Below are 12,872 nucleotides of genomic sequence, written 5' to 3' on the forward strand. Positions count from 1 at the left end.
AATCTCTCTAGACAGAGGGGTGGGGAATGCATTGAGAGAGAGTCGCATTGACTTGCATGTACTACCACGCGTAAGGTAGTTCACTGCTATAGAGCACAGGGAGCCTAGTTCGATGCTCTGTGATGGGGGAGGGAGGGAGGGAGGCTTCAGAGGGAGGGCATACCTGTATACTTATGGCGGACTCATGTTGTACAGCAGAAACCGACAAAGCATTGTAAAGCAACTAAACTCCAATTAAAAATTAAAAAAATCTCTCCCAGTATCCTTTTCCTCTGTCTGCCATCCTCCCCCTCCCAGTCTTGGCTTGCTGTGGTATGTCTCTTTTTAATTCTAAGCCCAGCCTAGTTAATCTTAGTGTCATTCCCCATCACCTCAGATTATGCTCTGCTTTCATAGTTCTTTAATTCAGAGACCTCTATTCAAATGTATTTTTGATAGAAGTGTATTGGAAAAGACTGTATAATTTCCCAGAAATTAATAATTAATTATTTGCTTTTATAAATTTTAATTCTATAGTGAAATTAATTTTTTTTAATGTATTAAATTATCTGGAATTTTTCAGGCATTCAGTAAGAAGAAGATCGATGACAGAAAAGAATGGTTAACGAACTTTATGGAAGATCGGAGACAGCGTAGGTTACATGGCTTACCAGAGGTTAGTCATAAAGAGCTGTGATCTGGGGGAAGAAAGAGAAAGGCTAAAAATCCATGTAGTAATAATGACATAATTGCTGTGTGACTTTTCCCTTAGCAATTCTTATATGGTACAGCAACCAAGCATTTGACTTATAATGATTTCATCAACAAGGAATTGATTCTTTTCTCAAACTCAGACAATGAAAGATCTATACCATCTCTTGTTGATGGTAAGTAGCTTTTGTTTAAGAAGCTTTTTCATTTTTGAATGTTATTGAGCGTATTTTAATTTCATGTATTTTAACCCATCCTTATAATAATTTTTAAAATTCTAAAGTTGCTTTTGAGATGTTTTAGAAGTTTTGAAATATTTTATAGTCTTTAATTTGAATCTTAAGGCCTTTTTGAGTTTCTAAATAAATTATTAATAGCTTGCAAATTTTTGAAGTTTTAGCTCCAACTTATTGGAGACTTTTTAAAATAAAAAGTAAAATGTGATTTTGGTAAGTTCCAGAGTATTTATCAGACCAAATTTTAAAAGTACCTTTACTCCTCAGTACCCGGAACCTCCCATCCAACTACTAACCAGGCCCAACCCTACTTAGTTTTCAAGATCAGACAAGATAAATCTCATTCAGGGTGGTATGGCCATAGACCTCAGTTCCCCAAATTTAATGCTTTAGCTTATCTAACGTGACAAAAAAATTAGACTGCTACCGAGTAGTTGGAGCAGATTTTAGTCTTTTATCTAGAGTGTTTTGATTTTATAACTTTTAAAAAATTAGTTTATCTTTATGTCCCTTGGTTTTTCAGCTAAAACAGATGGTTCTATAATCTATCTAATTCTAGCTTTCGGTCACATCCAGTCTCTGAAGTCTTCGTTAGAAGTTGCAGTCGAAATTGGTCTCAGGTGCTGTCAACTTCTATGCCAGTAGTTGTGTGCCTCTTATTTTACTTATGTTAGTTTTGCCTCCTCAATTAGATTATAAAATTCTCAAGAAAAGTGGCCATGTTTTATTATCCTTTTGCTTCTGCTATGCTCTGGGCCCATGGTAATGACGACAGCTGGGATCCACTGGAAAGTTCACCACTGTGCTCCTTGGTCTACAGCAGGAAGAGTGATCAGGAAGCAGAGTGCTTTGCTTACATTATCTCTTGTAATCTATGGTCACCCTATTAAGAGGGTAATTATTTATGTTACACTGAAGAGACACTGAGACTTAATGGTTTAGTAAGGTGTAGAAAGTCATGGCTAAGTTGAGAAGAGTATCCAGATTAGTGAGATTCTAAAGCCTGCATTCTTAATTACCAGAATATATCTCTACTTTATAAGAGCATTCCAGATTTAGGGTATTCTAATAATAGTTTTTAGGTTATTTGATGACTCGCTGACACTTTCATCACAACTGGCATTTTGGGAATATGAGTGTTGTGAAAGCTCCTGTGAAAGGAATTTGGTGCCACCCGGCAGTTCTTTAAGACTAGAAGGGGTTTTTCAATTGGTTCTTCACTTTCAGAATAGCTTAAGATGATATAAAAATATGTTAGTAGGTACTCATTTTGTTAGAGTCTCAGCAATTTTAGTGATTTTTAATAAGCAGACTATGTCTTTGCTTTTTTCTCTTGAATATATAGAACATTATTGTCACTAAAAGAAACATTGCAACTCAATCTTGAGTAATATTTTTAAAAGAGGGTTTTTCTTTTTAAAATCAGGTTTTAAACCAGGTCAACGAAAAGTTTTATTTACCTGTTTCAAGAGGAATGATAAGCGTGAAGTAAAAGTCGCACAGTTGGCTGGGTCTGTTGCCGAGATGTCTGCTTATCACCATGGAGAAGTAAGCAAGCATGGAGACTGGAATTAATTGAGAGCTATACTTATTGGCATGAAGAATGATAATAGGAGGATAATCCAGCATAATCAAGTGTTTTTGCTTTTATGAGGTCTTTGGAAATGTTAAAGAATTGAGGATTTGTGTTTTAATAAAAATGAGGTTCATGGAGGAACTTTGTGAATGTACTTTGTGTCTGTCCTGCAGCAAGCATTGATGATGACTATTGTGAACTTGGCTCAGAACTTTGTGGGGAGCAACAACATCAACTTGCTTCAGCCTATCGGTCAGTTTGGAACTCGACTTCACGGGGGCAAAGATGCTGCAAGCCCTCGTTATATTTTCACAATGTTGAGGTAATAATTTGCAGATATAATGGCATAAATACTATTTGAAGGTTATTGGAACTAACAAAATGTGTAATAGAAGTGTAGCTATGGAGAGAGAGCCATATTCCCTGGTGGCTCAGACGGTAAAAGCATCTGCCTATAATGTTGAGACCTGGGTTCATTCCCTAGGTTGGGAAGATCCCCCTGGAGAAGGAAATGGCAACGCACTCCAGTATTCTTGCCTAGGAAATCCCATGGATGGACAGAGTAGCCTGATAGGCTACAGTCTATGAGGTTGCAAAGAATTGGACACGACTGAGCATCTTAACTAACTTAACTATGGAGAGAGAAGCTTGAGTGTCATGTTCAGGGTCAATGTTCCAAAGTATTTGATAACATACAGAATGAAATTTGTTGATCTCGGTTTTTATGAATTATTGGTGAAGCCAGTCCTAATGAATGTAAGGATTTTTCTGATCTAACTATTTAGGCTGAAAGTGGGTTTTGTGGTTTAGTCAGAATAAGAGGAAATCCTTATCAGGTGAAGAATTTAGGCAGGTTAGTCAGTAAGTAATATAAGTAAAACAGGGCTGTTTTATTCTGGCTTTGTGCCTGAGAGAAACACATTTGGTAATAAAGTTAAGTAAATTTTATTAAGTTTAAGGACTTGTAACCAAAATTTCTAAATGCATTCTTTTAAAAGATTTCTGACATGTAAAGTAATTACGTGTAAAGTTAAGTAAATTTTATTAAGTTTAAGGACTTGTAACCGAAATTTCTAAATGCATTCTTCTAAAAGACTTCTGACATGTAAGGTAATCACGTGTGAAGTTTTTTTCTCAAACTGTGACATTGCTGCGCGTTTCTCTTTTCCTTTTATTAGCACTTTAGCAAGACTGCTTTTTCCTGCTGTGGATGACAACCTGCTTAAATTCCTTTATGATGATAATCAGCGTGTGGAGCCTGAGTGGTATATTCCCATAATTCCCATGGTTTTAATAAACGGTGCTGAGGGCATTGGCACAGGATGGGCCTGTAAGCTGCCCAACTATGATGCCAGAGAGATTGTGAACAATGTCAGGCGAATGCTTGATGGCCTGGATCCTCATCCCATGGTAATGATGCAGAATTTACTGCTTATATTGGTTTTATTTGTATTTAACAAATGATATTGTGTGAACTACAAAGTCAGTAATTTTAGAAAAGAAATGGAACCATTTTTATATTAGAATGTATTTTAGACAGTAAGGACCTTGTTAGTATAGAACTTGATGTGTGCTTACAGTAAAAGATAAAGTTTGCAAAACCTGCAGATAACGCTTATGGGGAGAAACTTTATTAAAATTTTAATGTAAAAGTATTTCAGACTTTTAAATGTTTAAATTATATAAAGAATAAGGCTTGTATGATAAAGTTATATGCAACTTTTTATTGTTCTTCAACAACTAAATCAGGTTATAGAGTCATGAGGATACTTAAAAACACACTGCAGGTATTTTAATATGTCTCCATATTTACTTTTCCCCTTTCCTACATCATTGATTGTTCAGCCCCAACTCCCTCTAAGGGAAACCTTTCGACATGGTTTACCCTCTTCTACATGGTTTAAAATCATCTAGATTCATAAGCAAAGAGGAAAACATACTCCATGTATATAGAAACTTACTATTTTTATGTATTTCACTCTAAATTTTATTTCATTTTTGTATTTAAAAAAATTAGATTGAGTGTGATTTAAAATCTGTTTCTCCCCTAAATAAAGTACTTTAAAATATTTCTAACAGGAGTATCAAATTACTTATAATGATTATAGCATTTTATTTTAATTATTTCAGATACATTGAGTATTAAGTTAATATGTTTCTTACATATTCATATGTGTATATGTATATATACACATATATATATAATCTTCTATATATGATACTGTGCTAAGTGGTGAGATAAAATATTATCCCTGTCTTCAAAAAGTTAATCTTTTGTCAAGGCAAGACATCTGGGCTTGTAGTTTACAGTGACAGAAGATAGTAATAGTTGCTCAGTGTGCCAGAAGAAATGTCCTGTGCTGTGTACCTAACTGCTTAGTGATAATAACAAATAGGAATTAGAGAAGCGGGGGGTAGCTTGTCGTTTGGCTGAGGGGCTGAGTGAGAGTCATACAGGTGTATAGGGTGTGAGGGCATGCTGGGTAGAGGAAAGTGAGAATATTCAAAATATTCAAGACGTATAAGTAGTGACCTGGAAGGCAGATCATTGGCTCTGGACTGCAGAGCTAACATAACATCTGAGGAATCTGAATTTAGAGAATTTTTTAATCTACAGGAGAAGGAAGGATTTAGGTAATAGACTGGGGAGAGAAAAAAGGTAATATTCTTGGAAGACTAGGAAAGATGATGCTAAGGTTTCAAGGTTAGGGAATGCTGGGCCTTTGAGAACAGATGCTGTGAATTCAAGCCCGAGTGATTGTATGGAGAGGGCCTGCTGTGGACGAGAGGAATTTTGGTTCAGTCGTGTGAACCTGAGCTGGCAAGAGCTCCTGACTGGGGGCGCTCAGAGGTGATGCTGGCACTCGGTGAGGAGTTGGGCTCTTAAGGGATTTTTATTTGTCTCTTCAGCTTCCAAACTACAAAAACTTTAAAGGAACGATCCAAGAACTTGGTCAAAACCAGTATGCAGTCAGTGGTGAAATATTTGTGGTGGATAGAAACACAGTGGAGATTACCGAGCTCCCTGTCAGAACTTGGACACAGGTTGGTACAAGATGCCAGCTGCCTGTGAGGAGGGTGGTTGCATTAGGCAGCGTGTTCTGGTTTGAATGGGATTCCATCTCTGTTTGCCCTGAGTCTGTAGAGTGTTTAAACATTCCTGCATGCATTTTTGGCACATTCATGTGAATATTCAAATTGTAATTAAAATGTTTTTTAACTTATCTAAATGTAGAATGACTGAAGCTAACTTTTAAAAAGACTGTTATCTTGTTTACACTGAAATGAGTAGAATATGAAATGAGTAAGGAATAACGTTTGGAACCCTTGCAAGTGTGGTCAGTAAATTCACGTCAGTCAGTGTAGATGGGTGTCAAGCTGTCAGCTCTAGCTGATGCCATCCTATTCGTACTCTCGGCCCCTTTTCACCCTTCGAGCAGGTCAGAACCGTGCCCTTGTCTTCTTTCTCCATTAAGATCCCTGCGTGTTGTTGACTGCAGTGGCTGGGCTGGAGATGGTGGAGCTGGAGGTTTCCCCTTTTTCTTCCGACTGGAACTGAGAATTTTTAGAAGAGTGTGTGACTTGTAGTTTAAGAACATGAATGTGTGTCATGAAAGAATTACTTATTTTTTAATCTTTTGTAGGTATACAAAGAACAGGTTTTAGAACCTATGCTAAATGGAACAGATAAAACACCAGCATTAATTTCTGATTATAAAGAATATCATACTGATACAACTGTGAAATTTGTGGTGAAAATGAGTGAAGAGAAGCTAGCACAAGCAGAAGCTGCTGGATTGCACAAAGTTTTTAAACTTCAAACTACTCTCACTTGTAATTCCATGGTACGTGAACTAGATTTACTATGAATTTAACCTGTTATTATGTAAGTGGGGTTTTTGCAGCTGGCTTCGTGACACCAGTGAATGTAATGAGTCTGAATGCTTCTCCCCTTGGATGTTTGCTAAGGAATCCAGAGGTACTTTCCTTTTCCTCTAGTATTATCCTCTGCTCTTAATCCCAGCTCTGCATTTTGAGTGTGGGGTTGAACACACAGGGTACACATACTTTCACACACACTGACTTGAAGTTCTGGGAGGGATTATTGCAGGATTTCTGTGTGCCTTATTGTCTGTCTCTATTAGCATTTTAATTGTGAAGTACTTATCTTCTTGTAACTATAATTTGCTTTATTAAGCTTATAAATAATTGAGGAGGAAAATAAAAGTGAGTATGTATGATTATTCTCGTTCCATTCCAAGTTAGCTTTTAAACTTAAAAAAGAAAAATCCAGCACAGTGACTGAGAAAAAGTGCCATCATTGATAGAAAAAGGATACAAAGGATAGAGAAGTAAGATTTCTCTGTAAATTGAGGTTTGAGTGAATTATAGCACATTTCAAAAAATCAAAAGTGAGGCAAATGCACACCCGCTGAATATATGGGAAAGAGAGAACCTTAAATTTAACATTTAAAGACTTACAGAGAGAATGCATTTCTTTTTGGTTTGAAAAAAATATTAGGTGGTTTTATAGCCATAGTTTATATAGTTTTAAATAAGAACCTTATTTTAAGGTCCTATCTTAAAAATTTATTCCAACTTAACATATTTTCATAGTTCTGAGAATTGAATTTTATCCATTTCTCAAAGTTACCAAAGGAATATTCACAGAAATGTGCTGAATAATTTTGGTTCTGGCTTTTAGGAATGGTATGTATTCATGTAAGTGTATTATGGTTATTTAAAATACTGTAGGACATAATTCAAGCTAAAAATACCAACACAGATTTATATAATCTTTGAAAATTTTGTGTTTTGCATAGGTACTCTTTGATCATATGGGATGTCTGAAGAAGTATGAAACTGTGCAAGATATTTTGAAAGAATTCTTTGATTTACGATTAAGCTATTATGGTTTACGAAAGGAGTGGCTTGTAGGAATGTTGGGAGCAGAATCTACTAAGCTTAATAATCAAGCCCGTTTCATTTTAGAGAAGATACAAGGGAAAATCACTATAGGTAAGATGCAACCTTTAAAAATTTGAACATTAGTTAAAATGGAAAAAAAAAAACTTTATTAATAGAAGACATTTTTATCAGTAGAATATAAACAAATACAAATTGAATCTCTTTTCTTGATCCTAACTTTATTTTTCCCTCACATAGAGAATAGGTCAAAGAAAGATTTGATTCAAATGTTAGTCCAGAGAGGTTATGAATCTGACCCAGTGAAAGCCTGGAAAGAAGCACAAGAAAAGGTAATCATTTGCAGAATGAGACATTCAGAGAAGCTTTTAAAAGCAACTTCCAAAGCGAACCAAAAACCCAACCCCTGAATTTTGAATTTAGTACTGCTAACGGTGCTGAGTGGTGTGTTTGGAGACTGAAGTCTTCTGTTTATCCACGAAACGGATATGGTACAGGAATTTGCAGTGACACCCGCCGCAAAGCACGTGGCCAGTGTGGCTCTGCCTGGGCCTGGGCTGTGACTCCAGGTCTGAGGAGGTAGCTAGTCTCCTCGGCCTTCTTTTTGTGAGCTGCTGTTAATGGACGGTGGTGGTGTGTGGTGCAGGTCACTCTGGGAACTGCTCTGGTCGTGCGTAAATGATTCCCCCCGGGCAGTCTGCAGTCATAGTGTGGAGTCACCACTCCCTCGATCTGGTTTTGCTGTACTCTGGGGATATGAGAGATGGAATGGTTCATACTTACCAGTATTTATTGAGCCCCATGGTGTGCTCTGACCTTGGCTTTAGATCTTTAGCTGGAAATTTAAACCCTGGGACTTCAGATTAAAAGTCTGGTGTTTTGTTAATTGTCCATTTTAGATCATAGAGTACTAACACTAATTCAGTGAGTGGAATATTGAAACTGTGAGAGTTCTCTCAAAAATTAGCTTCTTGCTGTTGTGGGTAATTTAAAGAGGTGATAACACATTGTGATTGAGAACACAAATGTACAAAAAAGAAGAAACTTGGAAAGGATTAGTTTTCAGATACTTAATTGAATATTGTATACATATATAATACTGATAATGTTTGCATTTTAAAAAATAGTTATGATTATGTGATATAACTTGCACTGAAACATTAAACCTCCCAGCATTTGAGTTCTCAACCATAATGTTTTTCATATATTTCAAACTACATATAAATACTGCTTTCATTTACATTTAAGTTTTTTTCAATTTTGAACTGTCCTTAGAATGACATATACTAGAATAAGTAAAACTAAAATGAATTATGTATCAATTTACATATTGAGATAATAGGTTGATTCATTGAGGGAAGTGGGTAGGACAAAGTGGGAGAGTGTTCAAAATTAAGATGCCTTAAGCACTTGCTTTCCTTTCAGTGTGTTTTAGTGCATTCTTAAACCCCAAGTTATGGTTTATACACTACTTGCCCATCTGCATCACTGTTGGTTTAAATTATATCTTAAAAAATTTTGCTAGTAAGCTAATGAATTTAATGTTTAATTTTTAAAAATCAAAGTGTTTAGGGTTTGAGAATGCCCGTCTGGTGGAAATAGACCTCACGGGTAAAAGCTCATGCTCGTTTCAGTACTTTCATTGTTACCCTCAAAAATCTCTCAGCATCTTGACCATGCGTTGTTCACTTTGGGGGTTTCAGAAACAGAAGGAGCTGCTCTTACAAGAGTGTCTTGTTATGTAGAGTTGGAGGAGAGAAAATTACAAAGCAGATAATTAGAAGCTCGAAAGCATGGTAGAATTGTCACTGGAACTTGAAAAGCGGTGTTTTTTTTTTCTTTTTTCCCCTGAAAGTATCCTTAGTCATCTTCATGTTAACAGTGATAGATACACACATTTATGGAGCACTCATTAACAATACTTGGTGTGTTATTAAAACCTAGAGCAAACAGACTTCTAAAGTGTGGGTCTAAATAGGATTTTATGACACCTGACACCCTAATAGGATTTTAATAGTAGTGTAAGAAATTCCATAGCAGCACACTATTTCATGAAGAAATTTTAAAAGCTGTAGACTGTATTAATTTGTCCTAAATTATCTAGGTACTTATATAATCTATCAACTGAACAACAGCATTCCTTACTTGGATAATGTTACTTAATTGAGTTTATACTTTGAATGCAATGAAGCACCTTTCTTTGTAATTTTTATTTTTATCTCTTCTAAAATAAACTTAAACTTTAATTTTTGTATATATACATTATTTTATTGAAAATTTAAAATTGTAAAACTTTTTTTAAATTGTAAGGCTTTTTTTCTTTTCTTTTTTGATTACTGGAAGTGAACTTTTTGTTTTATGGAGTATCATGGTTAACTCAGTCATTTTTAATGATCTGAGTGCCTTTAGCAATTGAGATTCAATTTTATTTTAACAGCTGTTGTTATTTAAAAAATTTTAAAGATGATGTCACTTTAATAAATTCATTGGATTTTGAAATTTAGTACTAGTGTAAGAAGATTGTTTTAATTGTAACTATTTCTGTGAAAAAAAGACCTTTGAATACAATTTTTGAATAGCCCTTACAATTCTTACTCTAACCTACCAGCTCTTCAACTCTTAAGTGAATTTTTCTTAGTCCTTACTTGAGTGTTCTTGCTTGAGAAAAGAATTTACCCTTAGTGACTGACTATCTTAGCATATTTATTATAACTGTAGAACATTTTTTTAGGTTTGAAATTGTTCATTCACTCTCCAGTGCAAAGATCTGACAGTCACATGATAGAATATTGCTTCTGCTCTGTTACATTTAGGATGTGGGGTCTTCTCAAGCAGTTAATTTTTCACCAGATTCCTGAATAGAGGCTGAATATACTGTTCCTTTGGATGACATTGTTTTGCATTTTTAGAAAATTTAAACTTTTTATAGGAAATATATTTTCATAGATAATCTTGTAGATAATCTAAAATCCACCACCCTGAAGATATAGCTTTAAGAGTGTAGCATGTGTGGAATTTTAAACTTAGTATTCAGTAAAATTCAACATTGATTTCATACTATACAGGACTTTAATATAAAGTTTATTATTTTTTGCAGGCAGCAGAAGAGGAAGAATCACAAAACCAGCATGATGATAGTTCCTCTGATTCAGGAACTCCGTCAGGCCCTGATTTTAATTATATTTTAAATATGTCTCTATGGTCTCTAACTAAAGAAAAGGTTGAAGAGCTGATTAAACAGAGAGATGCAAAAGTATGAACTTCTGTGGGTTAAATAATTTGAAATTATTTCAGTGTTTTCCATATATTTATTTTTCTTTTCCAAAAATAGTTTTATATATCCTTTATCCATTTTAAAATTATACATTTATAATTGAATGTTTAAATCACACTACTTTTTTATTATAGGGGCGAGAGGTCAGTGATCTTAAAAGGAAATCTCCTTCAGATCTTTGGAAAGAAGATTTAGCAGCTTTTGTTGAAGAACTGGATGTAGGTTAAGTCTCCATTAAAATATATTTGAAAGAGTAATGTGTGTCAAACAAAATGAAAGTTTTTAAAATTAAATTATCTCAGGATTTCTTTTAGCTCTACAAAGGTTAATGTGTTTATAAGCTGCAGAGGATTAAGCTTGTAGCTATATGAAGTCATAGAAAAAGTTATGTCTGATGTAGATGAATAAAAGCTATGGAGTGGGATTTTAGAATGAGTTGAGTTCTAATACTCTCTACTAGTTAAATTTGCTTAACTGACTTCAAATTAGCTTATTGCTTCAATTTTAATGTTTTTCCCCAAAAGAGGAAACCATATATATATGTGATTGAATATAGGTATTTGATTTTTAAAAAGTAGAATGATAGTCTCTTTAGACTTTTAATAGAGAAATTTTAAATTTTTTAAAATTTAGTTTTCTCCAAGTAGAATTCCATTTTAAAAAATAAAAGAAAAAATGTAGAGAAAGATATAAAATACAAACTTTTCCTAAAATTGCCTAATTTATTTTTAAGCAATTAACTCACTTAAAATTTCACGGTAGCAATATGATCATCTAATTTTGAGTAGTACAAGGTAAATTGCTATTTATTATTAATCATGATATTACTTACATTTATTGGTTTTAGTTGTTTCATTGATTTATTGTCCACATGCTCTAGTTTTATAACCTAAGTCAGAATTCGAACTCTCAGGAATGAGTGTGGTATATCAGTTGCCTAATAAAATTTCTGGAATTTTAATGATCTCTCAAGTATCACAGTATCACGTGTTGCCTTGATTTATACTTTTCTTCTGTTGTTAAGAATTAGATTTTTTAAAAATTTGAGGCTTTTCCCTGCTGACTTATACATTTGAAAATTAATATCCATTAAGATTGAAGCATGGTAAAGCAAGAGTAAAGAATGGCTTCATATTTGTTACCAGAACTGCCTTTTTGTATGATTTGCTAGGCATCTGATGATACCAGGTCATCAACAGTCCTGATGCCATAATATGTCATAGGGTTCTAGAGGTGGAAGGGACCATGTAGGTCATTTAGATACAACCCCCTTGTCTTACAAATGAGAAGCTTGTTAGATAGAACTGGGACTACAACCCAGGCCTTCTGATTTAGAATTGTTTTTCCCTTAGGTTAGATCACCTGAGTGAATAAAATGAGATTTGACTTCTTCTGAAGTCCCAGTTGTCTTTTCTGATGAGTTGTTTATGCCCCACCCTCCTCCCCATCCTTAACGATTCCCCTCCAGAAAGTGGAAGCGCAGGAACGAGAAGACGTTCTGGCTGGGATGGCCGGAAAAGCAATCAAGGGGAAGGTTGGCAAACCTAAGGTGAAGAAGCTTCAGCTAGAAGAGACGATGCCCTCCCCTTACGGCAGGAGAGTGGTTCCTGAGATCACTGCCATGAAGGCAGATGCCAGCAAGAAGCTGCTGAAGAAGAGAAAGGTAGAACACTGCCCGTGGGTGGGCTCCACCTCAGTGATGGCATTTGTAGGAATCGAAATTTTACTGTTATGAAATCATGCTGTATTTTTGTTTCAAATGCATCTCTATTTCACTGTGATAGGAAGTCATTTGTTCATGAAAGCAGTTGATCCATACATAGGATGAAGACATACTACTCAAGGACCCACATATATGTAAAGAGTGACTTGACTTGATCCCATTTCTAAAAAGAGAGAAATATTCTACTCAGTATTCTAAATTAAAATCATGGAACAATAGCAACAAGAAGTATAAACCATAAACTTTAGATTTGTATCATGACCAGTTAAGGAAGTCTTACAGTAGAAAAGGGTCTGTTTGGCTTTTGAAGTAAACTGTCATCTTTTACTATTTGTTTTTACCTTTAGTTAAAAGATCATTAGACACAGCCTATATCATTGGGTTGATTGATGTTATAGTGGATTTAAAAGCCTCCTGGAGAATGGGGGTCAGTTAGCCAGAGGAAGG

General features: G+C 35.0%; 1 protein-coding gene across 8 annotated transcripts in view; it reads left to right on the forward strand.

Annotated features, from left to right (window-relative positions):
* The window catches only part of TOP2B (DNA topoisomerase II beta), a 96,165-nt gene that overhangs the window by 70,299 nt on the left and 12,994 nt on the right, over nucleotides 1-12,872 (forward strand). For all 8 annotated transcript variants that reach the window (XM_060407104.1, XM_060407101.1, XM_060407102.1 and 5 more), the window contains 12 exons: nucleotides 563-655; nucleotides 752-866; nucleotides 2,353-2,474; nucleotides 2,676-2,824; nucleotides 3,681-3,912; nucleotides 5,413-5,547; nucleotides 6,147-6,347; nucleotides 7,326-7,521; nucleotides 7,669-7,760; nucleotides 10,526-10,681; nucleotides 10,837-10,920; nucleotides 12,171-12,365. In XM_060407104.1, coding sequence (XP_060263087.1) covers nucleotides 563-655; nucleotides 752-866; nucleotides 2,353-2,474; nucleotides 2,676-2,824; nucleotides 3,681-3,912; nucleotides 5,413-5,547; nucleotides 6,147-6,347; nucleotides 7,326-7,521; nucleotides 7,669-7,760; nucleotides 10,526-10,681; nucleotides 10,837-10,920; nucleotides 12,171-12,365 — 1,770 coding nt within the window. The remainder of the gene's footprint in view (nucleotides 1-562; nucleotides 656-751; nucleotides 867-2,352; nucleotides 2,475-2,675; nucleotides 2,825-3,680; nucleotides 3,913-5,412; nucleotides 5,548-6,146; nucleotides 6,348-7,325; nucleotides 7,522-7,668; nucleotides 7,761-10,525; nucleotides 10,682-10,836; nucleotides 10,921-12,170; nucleotides 12,366-12,872) is intronic.

This window comes from Ovis aries, chromosome 26, assembly GCF_016772045.2.
Source record: "Ovis aries strain OAR_USU_Benz2616 breed Rambouillet chromosome 26, ARS-UI_Ramb_v3.0, whole genome shotgun sequence".
In the NCBI taxonomy this organism is placed as follows: Eukaryota; Metazoa; Chordata; class Mammalia; order Artiodactyla; family Bovidae; genus Ovis; species Ovis aries.